The sequence below is a fragment of the Primulina eburnea genome, chromosome 3, assembly GCF_022965805.1.
Source record: "Primulina eburnea isolate SZY01 chromosome 3, ASM2296580v1, whole genome shotgun sequence".
Lineage (NCBI taxonomy): Eukaryota > Viridiplantae > Streptophyta > Magnoliopsida > Lamiales > Gesneriaceae > Primulina > Primulina eburnea.
In genome coordinates, this window is record NC_133103.1 from 4,535,321 (window position 1) to 4,556,135 (window position 20,815).

General features: G+C 35.7%; 5 protein-coding genes across 6 annotated transcripts; 2 read left to right on the top strand and 3 right to left on the bottom strand.

Moving 5' to 3' along the window:
• The first annotated feature begins 337 nt into the window (after window positions 1–337).
• On the top strand, window positions 338–1,993 carry LOC140825560 (UDP-glycosyltransferase 86A1-like). The gene has a single exon (XM_073187405.1). The coding sequence runs from the start codon at window positions 397–399 to the stop codon at window positions 1,849–1,851; it is 1,455 nt and encodes a 484-aa protein (XP_073043506.1). The 5' UTR covers window positions 338–396; the 3' UTR covers window positions 1,852–1,993.
• Window positions 1,775–5,891, top strand: LOC140825559 (BTB/POZ domain-containing protein At5g03250-like). 2 transcript variants are annotated; one of them, XM_073187403.1, is made up of 5 exons: window positions 1,775–1,905; window positions 2,976–3,060; window positions 3,914–3,983; window positions 4,084–5,298; window positions 5,403–5,891. In XM_073187403.1, exons 2-5 carry the CDS (start codon window positions 3,002–3,004, stop codon window positions 5,889–5,891), a joined length of 1,833 nt encoding a protein of 610 aa, XP_073043504.1. In that variant the 5' UTR covers window positions 1,775–1,905; window positions 2,976–3,001. The 2 variants fall into 2 exon arrangements, with proteins under 2 accessions (XP_073043504.1, XP_073043505.1); XM_073187404.1 differs by lacking the exons at window positions 1,775–1,905; window positions 2,976–3,060 and adding an exon at window positions 3,117–3,137.
• LOC140825558 (large ribosomal subunit protein mL102 (rPPR5)-like) lies at window positions 5,697–9,549 on the bottom strand. The gene is given in 4 exon segments (XM_073187401.1): window positions 5,697–5,949; window positions 6,905–7,378; window positions 7,381–8,803; window positions 8,805–9,549. Coding segments are annotated over 3 exon segments (2,295 nt in total). The 5' UTR covers window positions 9,404–9,549; the 3' UTR covers window positions 5,697–5,949; window positions 6,905–7,105.
• An 838-nt stretch (window positions 9,550–10,387) lies between these two features.
• LOC140828304 (auxin-induced protein 15A-like) lies at window positions 10,388–10,769 on the bottom strand. The gene has a single exon (XM_073191293.1). It carries the CDS (start codon window positions 10,763–10,765, stop codon window positions 10,388–10,390), a length of 378 nt encoding a protein of 125 aa, XP_073047394.1. The 5' UTR covers window positions 10,766–10,769.
• Window positions 10,770–15,979: 5,210 nt separating this feature from the next.
• On the bottom strand, window positions 15,980–17,168 carry LOC140828052 (transcription factor TCP11-like). Its single transcript, XM_073191020.1, is given in 2 exon segments — window positions 15,980–16,945; window positions 16,948–17,168. Coding segments are annotated over 2 exon segments (639 nt in total). The 5' UTR covers window positions 17,015–17,168; the 3' UTR covers window positions 15,980–16,373.
• Window positions 17,169–20,815: the final 3,647 nt, after the last annotated feature.

Consider the following 20,815-nt stretch of genomic DNA (forward strand, 5'->3'; position numbering starts at 1 on the left):
AGACTGTTAATAAATTATAAACCTACGTTTAATTTTTGGATAAAAATATAAAATCATCTTCATTAAAATATAATAATGTTTTCATCCATAGCCAAACGCTCCTCCTAAAAAAATACAAATAAATAAAAGCAAGTGTCCGTAGCTTTGTATTGATCTCACTTTTATTAAACTGAAACCACTAATCAGAACAAAGTACTGATTTAAAATAAAGTGATTTTTTGTAACATAAAAAATAATATTAATTTAATGCATGATTTCAACAGTAAGTCAATTTATCATAAAATATTTAATTAAAGTTCGAAATAACAAATATATTAAAAAGAGCACCAATGGGCTGGTCGTGTCTCTCCAAGAAGTGTAGCCTTATCGGCAAAGACAAATTTTACAGAAGGAAAAATGGCAAGTTCCAGAAAGGAAAAGCAGCCACATGCCATAATGATTTCAATGCACCTGCAAGGTCACATAATCCCTTATATAAACCTAGCTTTGAAGCTTGCTTCCAATGGTTTCGCTGTCACTTTTGCTCATCTTGAATTCATTCATCACCACATCACCACTTGTGATCAAGACCAAACCAAGGGGATCGACATCTTTTCGGAAGCTCGGAGATCCGGCCTGGATATCAATTACGCAACGATCAGCGATGGTTTTCCCGTTGACTTCGACCGTTCTAATAATTTGGACCAGTTTCTGGAATCGTATATTAATGATTTTCCAAGTAGAGTGGATGAATTTCTTGGAGAAATTATGCGGACGCATTTGTCTTGGGATTATGAATACTTCTTGGTTGCTGATACTTTCTCTTTCTGGGCACCGGAGATCGCGGAGAAGTATGAAATGGTTAGTGTTTCATTCTGGACCGAACCGGCAATTGTGTTCTCTTTGTATTATCACTTGCAGCTTCTGAAGGAAAACGGCCATGTCCCCGTAAACGGCCGGCAGGAAGAAGTTGATTACGTACCTGGAATTCGAGCGATCAATACGAAAGATTTCATGTCGTATTTGCAAGAGTCGGAGTTGACTTTGTTACATAGAGCAATCTTTGGGGCGTTCGATGACGTGAAAAGATTAGATTTCATTTTGTGCAACACTGTTGAAGAACTTGAAGCAGAAGCCGTTTCAGTTTTACAGAAGAAACAGCCGTTTTACGCCATCGGGCCTCTTTTTCCCCTGGACTTACTGAAAGTTTTGGTTCCCCGAAGCTTGTTGCCAGAACTTGACTGTACGGAATGGCTGAATACGAAGGCTCCTGGATCAGTTTTGTATGTTTCATTTGGCAGCCTTGCAACGACTGAGAAAAATGTGATTCTTGAAATAGCTGGGGGGATTTTGCTTAGCGGGGTGAATTTTATTTGGGTTCTTCGGCCAGGAATCGTGGGTTCGGACGAGGATGGAATGCTGCCTGATGGATTCCAAGATCGTGTTAAAGATCAAGGTGTGATCGTGCCATGGTGCAAGCAGTGGCAGGTGCTGTCGAATCCGGGGATTGGAGGATTCTTGACGCATTGTGGATGGAATTCTGTGCTAGAAAGCATATGGTTTGGGGTTCCGATGATTTGTTACCCGCTGTTTACTGATCAGATCACTAACAGGAAGTTGGTGGTGGATGATTGGAAAGTTGGATTGAATCTCTGTAATGGGAAAAACATAACAAGGGAGGAAGTTGTGGAGAAGATTGGAACTTTGATGGATGAGGAAAAATCTTTTAAACTGAGGCAAGAAATCAAGAAATTGAGAAATACCCTGCAAAATGCCTCGAGTGAGGATGGATCATCAGAGAGGAATTTCGCTCGTTTTGTGAAGGATTTGAGGTATAAAGTTCTCACAAAATCTGAAAGTTTGAGGAGCTAGTTCAGCAAGCCAAGAAACGGAAACAATGCCAGTCACGGTTATGCCACCACAAAGGTCAAATCTCAAGCACTCAAAACCTTCGTTTATTGGACTAAACAAAGTGTCGACTATGGACATTGGGAATTATCATTTGTTTCGTATACTTACTTTCCGTCATTTTAATTATACAGTTAATGGCAATACTAAATCGAGAAAAAAAATTACATAAAATAAAAAACTAGGTTGGGACAATTAAAAAACGAGAGATTGAATCGGGAAAATACGATAAAATAGAGACTAAATAGGAAATGATATATGTATATATATTTTTCAGAGCTATATATTTTACTTAATTTCTTTACTCAACAATTTATTTCGAGAATATGTGTGTCTATCAGTCTATCATCAATTATAAAAAAGTTATAAATACTAACATGGAAAAAAAAATTTAGACATGCTTAATAAATGTATCTCTTCTACAAGCACACTAGTCTGATTCAAACTTTCGAAGGAAGTCGATACAATAACTACTATATTCAATGTTTAAGCTCAACTTTTATAGCATGGATTAAAGGTGTTCAGGATGTGATTTTGTTGAGTTTGAAATCAAACGAGATTAATCGGTTCCGTTGAATAACACGTAAATTGTTGACCAAAAAAAAAAAAATTGGTTTCGTTCAGTTTAGTTCGTTTTGGATGATCAAATCTAAGCTTTGGGGTTTATTAATTAAATATTTTGATTATTTCCCAATATCCCATGTTGATTGAGAACAAGTACGATGTTTTCTAAAATGTTATAAAAACAATTTAAATTATATTAATATTATTTAAACTTTTCTAACACTCATGCAACGTTCGATGTAGCCTCGAATTACAGTCTACAGAGCAGAAGCAACGAATCTAAACTGTATATCAAGTGATGGAGAGTGAAGATATTTGGATAATCTCCACGCACTGCAACCGATTTTTTCGCCATTTCCATTCTCCTGTAGACTCGGGCTCACTCTCCCATGGCCACGTCCATTCCCAAAATAAAGAAAGAAAGAAAACAACACTTTTTCAGTTCACTTCTGTTATATTTTGCATCACTATCTGTCATCTTTTCTTTGTCTTCCGTTTCCATCTCGTGTTTCTTGAAAATTCAGGAAAAAATAAGGAGTGACGTTCATTCATGGCGTGCCTAAGGCTGGGCTCGAAAGCTGAATCGTTTCGCCGCGATGGGCAGTCTTGGTAAGCACCGAAAGAGGAAATGGGGGAAAATATGACGCTCGGTAGAGCGTGTTTTTTCAGAATTTTATTGATAGAAGGTAGCGAAATTTTGTTGGATTCCATTGTTTTACAGGTTTACTTGATTATGCACTCGCTGAATGCTGAGTATTTGTCATATTATTATTCTTCATAGTAATCAATGCTCCAAATCAATTTTGGAGTTGTGTTTCAACCTACCACTTGGGCTATTACCCGGTGTGTATTTATGCTAACCATTGGGGGGGGGGGGGGGGGTTTTGTGAACCCTTAATCTAATGATTGTACCTTGGATTGACACATAGGACAATATCCATACGATAACTCGAACATATCCAAGACCATTTGATCTAACGTTGGAGTAATACTCTAATGCTAGCATTTCATTAATCTCATTTTGCTTTTACGCGATACCATAAATTCTAAATATTTGAGACGAAATTGGAAAAGAAGTTCTTCTTAGCTTGAACATTCTTGAATAAAAATTCAATTTCAAATAATTAATTCAAGCCAATATCCGAATTTATCAAGCTTGTACTTGGTTTTGTTCAAGTTTCGTGAGGTCGTTCAGTTTTATTACAGTTCACAATGGGAGTGAAGCACATCGAGTGAACTGAAGTTTAGTGTATTCAACAGCTTAGATTATAGAGTCCATTGTTTCTCTAATTTATTTATCCGTAGACATTGATCAAGTTATGTTCATCTATGCGAAACTGCCCAATTACATATATTCTTGGACATATTCTTTGTTCTATATCTGCCATTATCAAATCCTTATAAACTTAGTCATGGTAAACAATTTAGTCCATTTCATAAAGCTTACATGCAATCTCTTTAGGAATTGCACATCCGGCCTCCCAAGTGATGTCACCATTGAAATTGGAGAAATGTCCTTTCATCTTCATAAGGTACGAAAAATTTGAATTTCTTTGGCCTTCAATTTACTTGATGATTCTGCAAACTTCAGTGTTTACACGACAATAGTTTACAAGAGTTCAAAATATACAGTTTCCATTGCTGTCAAGGAGTGGATTACTTGAGAGACGTATAGATGAATCAATTAGTTCTGATGCACCCGCTTGTGTCCTGCAACTTAGTGAGTTACCAGGAGGAGCAAAATCTTTCGAGCTAGTTGCCAAATTCTGTTATGGTGTCAAACTAGAGCTCTCCTCGATGAATGTAGTATGTCTTAGATGTGCAGCTGAGTTTCTTGAAATGACTGAAGAGTATGGAGAGGGAAATCTCATTGCACAAACAGAAGCTTTTCTCGCTGAAGTTCTCGGCAATTGGACTGATACAATAAGGGCTCTTGAAACCTGTGAAGAAGTTCTACAGTTTGCAGAGGAGCTTCACATTGTGTCGAGGTGCATAAACTCATTGGCAACGACAGCTTGTGCAAATCCTAAGTTATTCAATTGGCCTGTATCTGGCTTGGCCGAGACTGGAAGAGCAGCTGCTGGTGCTGTTTTGTGGAATGGCATATGTACTTTTACAGATACGAAGCCAACAAGTGATGACTGGTGGTACGAGGATGTTTCCTTTCTAGCTTTTTCTATGTTTAAACGCTTCATCCAGGCTGTTGAAGCAGGAGGTATGAAACCCGAAAATATTGTTGGAGCCCTTGTGTTTTATGCCAAGAGATACATCCCACAAATGAACAGACAATCAAGTTTTAAGAACTTGAATTCGGGTTCAACGATTTCCATTCCTTCAGAGGCAGATCAAAAGGCACTTCTTGAAGAAATTGTGGAATCACTTCCAAACCAGAAAGGAGTCGTGCACACAAGGTTTCTTCTCAGGTTGCTTCACACTGCTATCGCTTTGCAGGGCAGTCCGTCATGCAGAGAAAATTTGGAGAGACGGGTTGGGGTCCAATTAGATCAAGCTGCACTGGAAGATCTCTTAGTTCCGAACATGGGGTCGTCTGTTGAATCTTTATACGATATTGACTGTTTCCAGAGGATTCTTGAGCATTTCATGTCAATGGACCAGGCATCAGCTGCTGCATCTCCTAGCATCGTGGAAGAAAGCCAACTGATGGAAGGGGTAAATTCTTTGACAGCTATAACGATGGTGGCTAATCTTGTGGACGCATATCTAGCTGATGTTGCATCAGATGTGAATCTGAAGTTCCAGAAATTCCAGTCCCTTGCCGCTGCCATTCCTGATTATGCTAGACCAGTTTCTGATGGGATTTATCGCGCCATCGATATATATCTGAAGGTAAACTTGTGTGAATTCTCTCTTACAAAATAACAATAGTATTTAGCTGTAGAAATTTTGATTTTTCAGATGTAATAACACGTATCGAAATGCAATAATATTAGGCACATCCCTGGCTCACAGACTCGGAGAGAGAGCAAACCTGTAGATTGATGAACTGCCAGAAGCTCTCGTTGGAGGCGAGTACACACGCTGCTCAAAACGAAAGGCTGCCACTAAGAGTGGTCGTGCAGGTCTTGTTCTTTGAACAACTGCGTCTACGCACTTCAATCTCAAGTTGGTTTTTTGTTTCAGACAATCTCGACAGCTCCCGCAACCCAGATTCAGCTCTTGATCATTCGAACCACAATGGTGGTCGCCAGAGGGGCGTTTCACGCGGTAGAGGATCGAGCTTAAACGATGTGAGGGAACGTGTTTCTGAGCTCGAAAAGGAGTGTGAGAGCATGAGGGAGAGGTTTCAGAAACTAGTCAAAACGAAGAGGAGTTGGAATATATTCTGCAGGAGGAAATCTCATCAATGCAATAACATGACATCCAAGCATAGCGACACGAAGCCACAGCCGCCATTTGCTACCGGACATGGGCAACATTAGATGGATGGTACTGGTAAGCTCTTGTGGGCGTGGCGAATGAAGCTTCTCCGGTCATTTTCTGGTCCCATGTTTGCAATAAGTTAGCATAACCTTTGGCCGCAGAAGTGAGAATTGAACATGGAACTGATGTGCCAAGTCATGCTTAGACTAGATCTAGTGATTCAGTTGGAACCGAAATTTAAAATTGTCACAAATGCATATTGTGACACTACGTTTTAATTAACACGATCATTGAATTTTCATATGTAAAACGAAAAACTCGGAGTGAAACAAATCTTACATCTTTCCATTTCATTCCACTTACGACCAGAGAATCTGGTACCACATTATGCCCGAACTCGAACCAAATGTTAAATTTTATCTTATCTTTCAGAAAGTCAATAATCGATCGTAATATTTTTTTTTATAAAAAAAATTCAATATTACAACATAATACAAATTATAATATACCCATACACATATATTGGTCAAATATTAATATAATTAAAAGTAAAAAATGAATTTTAGTGTACAACTGCCTCAGTATTAAAAAAATGATCTAACGTTATTTGAAGTAGTCACGCATGAGACAGTTCACCTAAATTTTGTTAGCTCGAATTCAAACTCAAAAATTAATTAAAAAATGACATTAATCGGAAACTTACAATCACTTTTAGACTCAATTAGAAGAGCCCCATTTATAATTTGCTGGTGAAATTTGATAATGCCTCCAACAACGGTGCAGACACCAAATGGTCGTGCCAGGCTAACACCCTTTCTCACTTCTAAAATTTTCCATATACAAACATATTTTTATACATTTTATACACACAAAATATGATTTAAACAATAAAAAAAAAATTACAGTTTAAATTTGAAACCATACGAAATTTCCGATCCAACCTCAGGCCTACGCACAGTTAGGTACCCCATTAAACTTAAAGTCGGAAATAAGAAGGCAGCACAAAAGATAAAATGGAAGGTATATTACTGAATTTATGGTAAGATAAGCAGTCAAAGAGAACATATAGAACCTGGTAATCAATTGAAAGAAGCTCAGCCCAGAGTCATCTTATTTGAAACAAGTAAATCAAAACCAGCCAACACTCGAACAGAGTAATAGACCATCTACTTTTGCTATTCATTCAACTGTTTCTTGCACAGTGCTAACAAATGTGTGTAGTTTATGGTCAGAGCCAATCTCCAATAGGCTGCAAAATCATAAACTATTTCGATTAGTAAGCCACTGCTGATTTTTTGTCACCTTTCCTGCCATCAGCCTGCTCAGACTTTCCCATGATCATTCGAGAGAGAATATCTGCCTGTTTCGTGTTCCCTTCTCGATTGAGACTATTGACCAAATCTTTGCAGCAATTCCAATCCTTCACTCCTCCTTTCTCCATAAACTTACACAAGATTGAGTATGCATTGAGAGTTTTCCCCGCAGATAAAAGAGCATCCAACACCTTCTCATAGCTCGAAATATCAATGGTGAAGTCTCTCTCCGAGAGCCAAAATCTAACAGTTTCAAGGCAGCGATTGTCTTTCCTTTCTCACATAGAATGGACAAGAGGCTATCATAATCCAGTGAGATGCCACTGTGCATAATCAGTTCGATTCTTCCAAGGGCCTCCTCAACATGATCCCTCAAGAGCAGACCTTCCAAGATCTTAGCGATCAAATCTTCATGATCCTTGACCCCCTTCTCCAACATAGTTTTCATCACTCGGCTTGCCGTCTGAACACGTCCATCCTTGAATAAGCTATCAATTACAGTTCTAAACAACAATGAATCTGGAAGATGACCATTCTCAATCATACTATGCAAAGCCTCTTTTGCATCGGCAGGCTCATTCTTTTCCAAGTAGCATTGGATAAGAGATTCATCTGCACTTTTTTCAGAAAGGATGCTTCTCCTAACCATGATGTTCAAAAGTTCAAATGCGGGCTCCGGAGTTCCCTCTTTTGCATGCCCTCGAATCAGATTGTTCAAGGCAATCGGATCTTGCACACCCAACTTCATCAACTGCCGCAAAAGTGTTTCAGCTTTTGCAGTCTGACCCTTGCTGCAAAGATACTCTATCAGAGGGTTATATGCACTAGGCTCCATATGCAAAGTACTTTGAGGTCTCAAGATGATATCTTTTTCAAGGAGCTTCAGCTTATCCAACAACTTCACCGCTTGATCATATTGACCAGCACTGCAGCAATTTTCAATCAGAACACTATAATGCCCAGCTTCAGTAGGAACACTCAATCTGATCATAGTCTTGAGAACATCTGTAGCAGCATCCAGATCACCCGCCTTGCAGTGATCAGAAATAAGTCTCATGAAAATTGAGTAATCCTTAGGTGCAACATACTTATCCATCATCTCTTTCAAAATTCTACGAGCTTCAGACATCTTATTTGCGTCACACAAACCGGGTAGCAACGTTGAGTATGTGATGGTATTCGGCTTAATTTTAAACCCCTTCATCTCCTCCAGCAACCTCAATGAGTCATCAACTCGCTCAGCAGAGACATACCCCTTAATCAGAGTCGTATAAGATACTATTGTTGGCTCAACATTCCTCCCTTTCATCTCCACACAATAACGTTCAGCTTCCTCCATGTTCTTAATTCGACAGTACCCATTCATTAAAGTATTATACGTGACCACGTCCGGCATTATACCCCTGCTCTTCATACCCTCAAAAAATCTATTCACGGTCTCAACCTTTTCCGAAAGAAAAAATCCCCAAATCAAAACATTAAATGTGTGTCTAGTGGGTTCGATGCCATCATTCAACATCTTGTTATAAAAACTTTTGGCCATCATATACCTACCCCTACGCATGATTACCTTAAATAAAGCATCATAAGACTTCAATGTCCGCTCAACTCCATGCTCATTCATTTTCTGAAACAACTTCACGCTCTCAGAACTATACCGCTTTTCCATAACTATCGATCAGAAAAACCCATAAATCCTCATCCCATCCCAAACCTTTTTTCGGCATATCTAATAGAATGCACCTGGCATGATTGAGCTTCGACGCTCGGCCTGAAATCTCGATTGTTTTTACATGGGTCTCCTTGTTATGTTGAAAAAGGCCCGGTCCTTCAAGCCAGCGAAAGAATTGGAGCGCATGTTCCGGACTCCTGGCGCCGTGCAACACATTGTAAACTAGTTCGTGGTCTAAACTCGGAACTAAGTTTTGGATCGAGTTCTGTAAACGAGTCGTCCACGCCCGACTAGCCATCATTCTACACACTATATCTTATATTTTTTCGGGGGATTTCTGCCGCTTACCTTCTGATTGCTTCGATGGAATTGCCGCCGCCGCCGTAGTGTTTCTTGAAGAAGAATCCACAGTTTGATCTGATGAGGAGGGCTCACCGGCGCGTGCATTTACGTCAGGCTCCGGGGTTTCAACTTCAGAGGTGGCGGAGGAGCAGAAGAAGGAATAGGTTCCGAACGAAGATGGGGATGAGAGCTTGAAGAGGTTTGGTTGAAAATGAGATTCTTTCGATGCAGCTATATACGCCATTTCTTCAATCAGCCGAATCGAAAATGAGCTGGATTTTAGCTGATAAAATTGGGGTATCGCATAAATTGAGATGTAGATTAGGGTTTTGAAAGCAAGCTGTCTCAGCTAAACTGGTACGAAGGAAGCATAGTTAGGGTTTAACGCAGGCGAAGGTACATACATAGTTCAAAATCAGAAAAATAAATTATCTTAATTAATAAAATCATATATTAGTCCATTAATTAATTTAATTATGAGCTTATATTATATAATTTTTTAAAGCAAACTTAAATAAAATCAGTGATATAATAAAGGAAATCATTGAAAATGGAACTGCCACTTATACTATATATATAATATTAAATATATATTTTTGTCAAATAAATATATATTTCAGGTTTTTTTATAATTTGACAACAGTCTGAAGGCCATACAAAATTTCGACTGAGGAAAGTTTCGTCATATTAATTATAATTGGATTAATTATCAATAAATAGTAAAGTTTTATTCTAATTTCATAAAAATCGTTCATCAGTTGGAAAAAAATTATAAATTTATTTCAGTTCCCCGCTATTTTTCCATTTATTTAATTCTTCAACTTCACCATTACAAATACAATATGTTATTATTTTAGCACAAATTCGACTTTGGTTTTGATCAACATTCATTTTTCCAAAATATCAACGATAAAAAAAAATGTATAGATATGAAAACCAGAAGTAGAGGCAGATATATGGTGTAGGTGACCCAAGAATTGGGATGAATCATATATAAATCAAGGGTTGACGCCTAGATTGTACCATAAAACAAAATCTTACAGTTACACAGCTTCATTTAGAAATCTCAAGCTAAGTTGAAAGACTGCCGGCTGCAAATGAATACATCAGAATTAATGATTAACGAGCCATATTGTACAATAGGTTCTTGCTGCACATACTAGCATTATTCCACATTAACAAATTAAATGAGGAAATGAACACATGACAAGCGGGGCCTCTCTCTCTCTCAGACGTGTAGGCATCCTTCTGGTGGAGATTTCGCGCACTGGACAACGCTAAGGAACATGTTCTCATCGCAGGGAATATGCAGTCTCGAATCGTTGGGACTGAAATCGTATATTTCTTGAGCTTGATCTAGCAACGCCTTGAAGAGCGGGTGCCTTAGTAACTTGATCTTGATCACGTGTCTCTTGTTGTATTCACCTACATACACAACAAGGTGTCCCTTTGGGACGTCGTTCGGCACGACCATTTCGTTGTCCGGTGCAGACCACAGCGAGCATTGGCAGCAGGTGTCACGGGCAACACAAGGCACCACTTTTCGACTCACTTTTTGACACTTTCTCATGCATGTTTTCAGAAATCTTTCCTTCTTGCAATCCATCTCCTTTGTGTGTCTGCTTGCTGTATATGGAAGTGAAGATATAAGCTTATATAGATTGAGTGGAGTTGGGAAAAATATTAAATGGCAGACATAAGTGCACTGTCAGGAAGCAAACTAATTTCTAACTTGACTCCGATTTTAAAAGCGCAGCGAAGATCACTGCAAATTGCTCTGCTGTACGTACCTTTCTCTTCCCTATTTAGTTTGTGTATCTTGATACAGAATCGTACGAACATGCATTGCATGATTGTGAGTAATGTTGGATATATATATATGCACACAAGATAAATATCTTTTTTTTTGTGGGGGGCTAAAGGGTAAGTTAGCTGGCGAACATGGTCTTTAAAGTTCTTTTTTATTTCTTTTCTTTTTTTTTTTCCAGAGAAAAAGTTCATATGTTTAGATAGTGTGTAGCAATCTTAAAACTATAAATGTATTATTATTATTATTATTATTATTATTATTATTATTATTATTATTTTCAATAATATTTCTCCCTCCACCTTTATCTCAAGTTCTAATTATCTTTTTATTTTTTAATTTTATCTTTACAAATTAAATATTTTGACTTGCGTCTACTTTCACGCGATTCATGCATAATATGTATAAAAGTTTTGTGTTAAATATCTTTTTTTTTTTAAAATGTATAGTTGATGAGATATGGTAGTTCAAAACAAAGGGAGACTAGCTAGAAAGTATATTAGTATTTGTTTTGTGTTTGCATATGGAAGGACATTGCTATTGTTCTGAATCAAATTTGACCTAGACAACCGGAAACGGTTGTCGAATGTTCCAAAATTCGGACTACAATTTACATTACTTGTGTTGGTACGTAGTTTGTATTGTACAAGTAAATTATATATTTATATATTCAATGGACATGCATGTCTTATCAAATTATGTCTTATTGATAAGTAAAATGTTGTATTAAAAAAAAGGTACCTTGCGACGGAAATTGATCTTTCTTCATGGCTTTGTGCACTGCATAATTATAGAAATGTGTGATTATTTGATTTTTTTTTCTTGATTGATGGGCAAGAGCAAGATTATCTTAATTGCTATATACCGTGCATTTGTACTGGCCGTACGTTGATATAATTCTTTATATGGGCATGGGCAGATACCTTTAACGATGACTCATTCAAGAATTGTGACAAATTGGGAATATTTTATCTTCTTCTATTTTTATTTTTTTTGACTTGGTCGCCATTTTCGCAGGAAAGAATTTATGCATGAGCCTGAAAACAAGAAGGAAAAAAGCATTTCTTACATCATAGAATGGATCAAAGAATGCCCGAAACTCAAATATTTTACATTACATGCACAAACCAATTTCCATGTTTGACTTGTTTTATGGTTTAAGAATATAAATGATTTTGTCACTTTTCCATCTGGCTATATGTGTTTTTACTAAAAACGATGAAGCAATTTATAAATAACAAAAATTCTGCCGAATCTCCGTAGCAGAACAATCGCAACAAATAATTTAAAAAAGAAAATAACAATTTTAGTCTCGTAACTTTTTTGTTTTAATTTTATTTTTGACTGTGTTAAACAGCTTTGAAAAACAGTATGTGTTTTTAAAAACACTCTCTTTTAATTATAAGTTATTTAATATTTCATATAAAATCAACTCGTATGTACCAAAATAAACTTTACTTGTTAAAGTAACGTATTTTGTTATTAAAATTGGATCACAATTTATCGTCAAAATAATAATTTTTTGTAATATCTATTTTCATAATTGTTTGATCCAAATTATTTTTCGACAATAAATTAAATAGTTTTATATAATTTAAATTACATATTTAATACTAAAAATATCTCAAAGTTGTATCTTTATTATCTCAATTTACATTATAAATATTTTGAATTATTATTTATAGTTCTCTTTTTTCTCGGTCAAAAATTATGCTTATAACATTAAATCATGTATCGATGTGATATAACATATAAGTGAGCAGAATAATAATTGAAAAGCCAGCCAATTGATTCATCCCCCAATAACATAGGCATACAAACCCTCCAATCTGACACACATTTCCTAGTCTCTAACTACACTGTACTCATTTAATACATTTAATTTGAATTTTTCGGTATATTTCTTTTTACATATATCAAATTACATTTAATAAAAAAAAATAAGGACCAAATTAATATTTCGTTTTTCATTTTTAACGCAATTTTGGATGTCGAAAATGTTGAATATGGCGAGTATAAATCTTAAAATGGCATGAAGACCACAGAGAATTAAAGCACCAAAATAATAATGCATGTGAGAATTTTCGGAAGTATGTAATTTATGGGAATTGAATTTTCTTGATCGTTTTCGTCTGTAACGAAAGCAACGTTAAATTAGCTTTGTCAGCCACAGACACTAATGGATGTATAATGTCTGTAGAGTACTCCGACATAACTCAAATGGGTTGTCTTAATAAAGGAAACCCACGCACCCTTTTGTTGTACTCGAGTTTCTTTCTTATCATCTCTTCTATAAAATTTTTTAGGGTATGGAAAACAAAAATATTTTTATAATTAATTTCAAGATGCGTGAAGGACGGTGATATTGTTTGTAAGAACGGTTTGAAAGTTATAGTTATTAGTAACGCGTAACTCTGTTATATATTTTAAGTCGTTCTGTGAACGGAATTCATACATATATTATAATGTATGAATTTACTCTTTCTGTTCACTGCAAAGGAGGAAATGTTGAGCACATGAGGACTGGTCGCGAGGGGTAGGAATAGGAGACATGCACGTTGGTGACACCTCAAACTAGTTCATGCAATATATCAATGCTTTCATAATTTCTTTTTGTAATATCTATTCATGATTGGGGCAATTCTCTTTGATTTGATTGGACGGGTGAAATTAAATTTCACGTGTACGACTCAGGCCAGTCCTATTTTTTATATATTGGCTGGAAAAATTAATTTCACCCAACTAATTAATAAACATTTGTCTCCTATATGTATCCGCTCGTTCGTCAGATTAATTAATGAGTACCACATTAAAGTTTATACAAAACGGAATGATCATGTAATTTCGGCATTCTGCTTCCTTTGGGGTGGCAGAGTTTCATATGTTTTGAACAAAATTTTGACTTACGAATTTCAAATTTCATCAAGGGGCAACACCATTTTTGCCACTTCATATTAATGTACCACTAAAGGAAAGAATAACCTCATATATCGTCTACTCGTCGAGTAGACAAATAAATTGATGTTTTTTTTTTTAATTTCAAATTGAGTATGCCAAAAAAAAATAAAATCATTATTCGTAAATTGATTGATATCATGACCAGAAATTGAAAACATGCGAGTTACATAATAAAAATTGTACTTTTTTTCTATTAATAATATAATGTTTATTTAACCATACCGAGTTGCTCATTTAGTCCCTAAAACATTTTGAAATTTTGTACATTTTTTTTCTGAGAGAAGGATGCAAGCAAGATTTTTAGTTGAGGATAAGATTCCACATAATCTTGAAGCCAAAAATGGTATATTTAGGAAATTAATGTAAAATTGAAATTTTATTTCATTTCAAGGTTGCTTGTTCTTCTACTCCGATTCGCTCTAGTCTTTTCTTGGTTCTCTGTATTCTGGTATAATATCCAACACTCGTTAATCGTTATCGTGTCTCACCGGTAATGTGTCAGAATGATAAAATGGATTTTCAGATGTCGTTTCCTTGCTCGAATGTTCTGTACCTGGTGTCATGGTTAACATGTTTAGTTCATTCACCTTTCAGTGTTCTATTTTGCCAAGGTGGGGGAAATGCTGAAGAAGGTTGAATTTATGAAGCTTTTACCAACTAGTACTGTTTCATACATTAAGACTGATGCTTATAGTTATCTATGTAGAGATCGTCTTCCGCGATTAAAGATCATGTCGAATGCTCTCCTACATTAGGACTATCTCCTGTATAAACCGTGCAGGCTCAATCGCATGGCTCTGTTTTCTTCAAAACAAGCTGAAGTACTACAGTATAGTCCTCGAAGAACATGACCAAGGATGAACGAAGTTCCTGTTGTGGAGACAACTGTCACAGGCTGAAAGTTTAGGATCCATAAAGACCATTAATTATATTTGAAGGAACTCTTCTTCTTCTTCAGTAGCTTGTAAAATTCATCATAGGGATCGATTTTCATGATTTAGTCGAGCCCAGAAAATCCTAGGATTTTGGACCCTTCTGCCATCAACTTTTCTACGCCAAAGCATTCATTCACCTTCCTAACTCCGGAAATGAATCCTCTTTTTGTGCAAGTTTCGGTATTTTCTTGTGTATTCTATAGCCTTAACATTAGTTTCAAATCACCCTTGTTTCAGCTGCACGGTTCCACCTGTGTTGCAACATATTTTCAAATCACTTCCCTTCTTTTAAGTAATAACCAAATGCTACAAGAACCGTGTTGAACAAGTTTCGATTATCAACAAGTTAGCTCAATAGTGTAACTGTGGAATCGTCATTCAGCTATATATATGTTACAAGAGGAAAAAAAATACACCCACGCACACACTAAACCTGTAGGATTTCAAAGGCCCGCGTCACCATTGAGTCGATGGAAAATGGTCCCATATCCTAATTTCGTCCAACCTAGTATTATTGAGGTCCATTCAACATGGATTAAAAAACAATGACATCGAATTGAACATGACGAAAATTTGAAGATTCGAATTAATTTATTCGAGTTTAAGCTCGATTTGAATTTCGAAAATTTTAAAAAATAATTGCTTAAATTCAATTCAAATTAAAGCTCGAGTTCAAGATCGACTCGAAAAATTCGAACATTTTCACAAACTATTTAAATTATTATTTGATAATAAACACTCAAAATGTTCAAAACTTATTTATTTAATATATAATTATATTATATTAATAAAATAATAAAACTAGCGATACAGACTATCAAACAAAATAATTTGAATTCAAATTTGACTTGAGAAAAAAAATTAATTTGCTCAAATTCAATAAAACTCGAAGTAAATCATCAACTATTTTATAGCGATGCTCACTCAAAACTACACAATAAGAGATGGATACAACATCTGGCCTCGTACCCCCTACCTCACCCCATATTTTTCTTCACTCAATCCAAGAAACTCCAACTTTCAACATTCACGGTGGGGGCTTATCTTCTTTCTTTTTCCTCGTTTTTCGATTCAATTAGTCCAAACTGGTGGACCCAAGGACCGAAATCAAAACATTAATGTTAAATAAACTATCCCTAATACCACGAATCCTCATGATTCGCCCACCTCCCAGAATTCCAATCATCATTTTACATTCTATCATCTTAGACTTGTATACCCAAAGAATTTCGAGGTGTTGATCACGCAAACCTATTAGTACAGTGTAAAGACGTAAGACCAAATATAAAATTTTCCCTAAAAAGGCCTCTAACCCAACAAATGATGGCAAGATAAAATAAATGGTAGCAAAAGAAGTCTTTTTTCTGAAACAAGGAGCCTTTTTTATAATCCATTATGGTGTGTGTATATCATAGTCAGCAGGAAGGGGGAGAATAAATTCCCACCCAGTTCACTCAAGGCCCCCACCAAAACCTCTAAATCTCTAGAGTAAATTATTAACGATACTCAGTAGATTATTGATTGCTGCCACTAGTTTCTTGACCCTGCACCTCCTCTTCAACCGCCGTCGGCTGCAGCAGCAGCGCCGTGAAGGGCATATGTCGATATCCATTAGGGGAAAACTCCAGTGTCATCGGCGGAGCTGGCTGGCAGAGGTCCAGCCTGCAGCTCGGCTGCGGCGGAGACACGGAGAAGATGCTATTTCCGGCTGAGGCGACTACGGGATGCGCCATCGTGGTCATCGGCGCAAGAGCGAAGGCTGTGGATCGTGAAGGAGGGAGTGTGCCGGAGGTGGTGGAAACAGCCTCCGCCGGGACGGTCCCCGTACCAGTGGCGGCGATTATTGAAGGCTCAGCCTTACGTAGCAGCCACTCGATCGTCTCGCCGTCGGAGCGGTGACCGAGCTCCCGCGTGAGTTGGAAAACTCTGGCGGCGCAGAGAGCTGGCATTCTCACGCGCCTACCACGGCCGTTAACCTTGGTGTGTCGATCTTTGCTCGAAGAAGAACCGGTAGAAACCCTTTTAGTGAGAGCACCAATATTTGACTTTGAATCCATGGAGGAAGCGGTAGTCGGAGCAGGTAGGAGGTGCACGGCGGTGGTTGGCAATGGACGGAGGGGGAGATCTGGCGGAGGACCATATGTGACGAAGCCATTGACTCTTTGTGTGTGTGTAGGGTTTATTCGATACTACGTGTGTTGTAATTAATGGGCCCACATAGCGAATATGAAGGAGGTTTTAGCCCTTCCTTCTTGTGATTGGGCCCATGGAGAGCGTGCTATGTTATGGGCCCCCAAAACATGTACTTTCTAATTATTTAGAAAGTTATAAAGTATAGTTTAAAAAACAAAATGCTAAAATCTCCACATTTCCTGGACTCAACTCATATTTCTAGAATTTGATACTGAGCTATTGTTTGTAAAATATAGTTAAATAATAGATGGAACCCAAGACGAAACTGATTAATATCTGGATAGTCCGAAATTGGGCTCCTTTGTGTAGGGATGACAATTTTCTCCGAACCCGTTGGAGGATCCGATACCCGACCCAAATAAAAGAGGGTATAGGAAGGATTTTTAGACCCGATTAAATAATTGGGTAATCGAGTATGGGGATTTTCGGGTTTGGATATAGAGGTGGATTTGATATAATCCGACCCACGCCCTATATAAATATATATATGTATATATATATATATATATATATATATGTATGTATATATGTATATATATAGTAATTATATTTATTTATATTAAAGATTCATTTTTTCAAATCCAAGTAAATCAATACTTTTTCTTTTATCTTCCCTTTCACTTTCACTTTTACGTTTCAAGGTTTTACCGCTCTTTTATTTTTCATTCAATTTCTCATTTTCTTCATTGGTAAGTTTATTCCATGTTTGACTTTAAAAATTGAAAAATAATTTATTTTGTTAAATTACGTACTTTTGTTCAACTAATATAAACTATTTTTAATATTTGTTATTTTTTATAAAGTTTACTTTGCAAATTTTTATCAATAATAATTTTTCTTATTGTTCATTTAAATAATTTTTAAATATTCATAACTTCATTGAAACAATTTAAATTGAAAAAATTCAATTGTATATGATAATAGGGTATTTGGGTAGGATATGGGTATCCGATAATCCGATGGGTATGAGGATGGTGATGAAATTCAATACCCGATGGGTATGGGGATGGGTATGGGGATGAGTTTAATAAATGAGTATGGTGATGAATTTAATAAATGAGTATGTAGGATGGATATATCAAATCCGACACATATCCCTATCTATTGTCATCCCTACCTTTGTGGTTCTTTCCTTTTCCCCGGAAGTTTTAAGCTAATGTTTTACCTTAATCCCATTACTTGGCCCAACACTATTGGACTTTTTGTTTTTTCCCAATAAATAATGGGTTCTATAAGAATGCAAAAAAAAAACGAACCAAATTCATTGAACAGTTAATCGGAATGAAACTTCTACGAAACATTGTAACCAAATTCATTTTTGCTCCATTCCATAACGGATAACATAGGGCATTATTAGTATGAATAAATAAAATAAGATATAAATAGAATTAATCTTGAAATGAAAGAAATGCGGCAATGAAATTATAATTATATTTTATTTTAATTACTGGTATCGAAAGAAATAAAAAATAATATAATTAAACTATTTTTATACGTAAATATTTTAATTAAAAATTCAAAATAATAACTTGCTAAAAACATATTATTATTGTTAAAAAAATAATTACTATTAATGCTCTATTAATTATTTTAAAATTAACGTTATCATTAACTATATTATTATTATTATTTGATAAAATAACTATCATTCAATAAAATATTATAGTAACTAGCACAAAAGTTTTTGTCATATTCATAATATCTTATAGTATAATTATTGAATAATAATTATCTTATAAATGCAGTAATATTTTTTTAGTTTTAAAATAAAGATAAAACAAATTTTGGTTCAGCTGAGCATTTAAAACCATAAAAAAAACACAAAACAAAATATGTCAATTCATAGGATTCAATTCCACAATCCACTAGAATTGATACATTTGACCTCCTATTTAGTGGGGAATTATAACTATATCTGTTCAAGATTTTTCAAGTTTACCATACTAATATGGTTTGTAGATTACTACGCGTAGGGATAGACAGCGACTACAAGTTTCATGATCATCATTTTTTAAAAAATAAATCATCGGTTAATTACATTGATTCATATGTGAATTCCTCTTGGGTTCATGTATTCAACTAGTTTCATTATATTAGATTCATGATCCATGAATAATGTATGTAGAATCACCTTATTTATATATTAATAGACCCACCCATTTCTTTTAATTTGATCCATAAGTGTACTCTGATATAAAAGAATTGGACTTATCGAAACCAAAGGAGCCCATGAATAGTTCGAGTCTGTAAAATAATAATTGCAAAAGCAATAAGTGAATTTTGACTATATTTTTTTATTTTGAAAGGTTAGGCCAACAGTACCTTTCTCACAATACGCCAATGGAACTTAGTTAAGATCAGTTTTAGGGTACAACTTAGTAGGAGCTATGCGTGAGACAAGTAGAAGGAACTGTTTCCTTATGATATTCAAGATCACTTTGCTAAATTACTGAATTCTTTCATCAACCAAGATATATAAATTTCACATTCTACATTCATATTACATTTATATCGAACACGAATGGACGAATACGCTGGACGGTTTAGAGACCACAACTCACCTAGCTAGGTCATGTAACTTACACGAGATTGAAAGTTTCCAAAACTTTTGTTTAGTAAAAACTAAAATATATGTATGAATTCATTTACTCCCTACATATTTGGTGATAGTACGTAGTACACACTTCTTCTTCTGGGGAAAAACTTAGTCCAGTCTCCCAACTGCTGTTTGCAAGATTTGTATTCAATGCAACAACTGATATTAAATACATTATATACACACACACACACACACACACACACGTTATATATATATATATATATATATATATATATATATATATATATATATATATATATATATATATATATATATATCATGCGCTAGCTGTTACTAATTTTTATTTTTACTGGTAAAAGGTAGGCCACATTTTCCCCTATCATGATTAGTTCACAGCATCATCACTTTCAATTATATATAGCTCATCTATTGCGATGGTTAATTCGTACCTGTGTAAGATTTCCTAATTCAATTCAAGAAACCATTATGCAAAGAAACCCTTCATGAAACTGGGGCAGATCGTAAAAATCTTCAAATTTGAAATCCCAAATCTATTTATTTTGAGTCTGCGTGGCTGGAAACCAAAACCCTTTTAATTATTCCTATATAAACATACAATTATCTTACTCCAACGTCCTCTAGGTCCAGCACGCACTTGAAAATAATACGAGATTATCATATTAGAATCATGGAAGAGAGCGAAAAGGGTACGGAATGTTCAGGGAGTTGCGCGACTTGCAGATCATCTTTGACGGAGAAATGCGGCCGATTTGCGAAGAAGCAGAGGGCGAAATTCTACATTTTCCGACGATGCATAGCGATGCTCGTCTGTTGGCGTGAGAGGAACGAGCATTGAAGATCGAGGAGGAGCTAGCTAGGCAGCATTTGTACGTTCATTTTTTTATTGAAGATTGGTGTGCTCAACATAGATAAGTACGCACGTATTTTGATCCATACAAATGTTATAATTTTTATTATAAATTATCCGTTGGTTGAGTTAATTGAGTTTCCATAATCATATGCGACGATTATTAATTCTGGGAATTTTATGTTTTTTTGAGAAAAACATACGAGGTTAGGAAAAAAAATTAGAATTGTGTGGGATTGTATGTTAATTAATCGAACATAAATTTCAAATCCATGATTTTTAAATAATTTAAAAAATTGGAAGAAATTCAATTAGGTGTACTCGTTACACTTCAA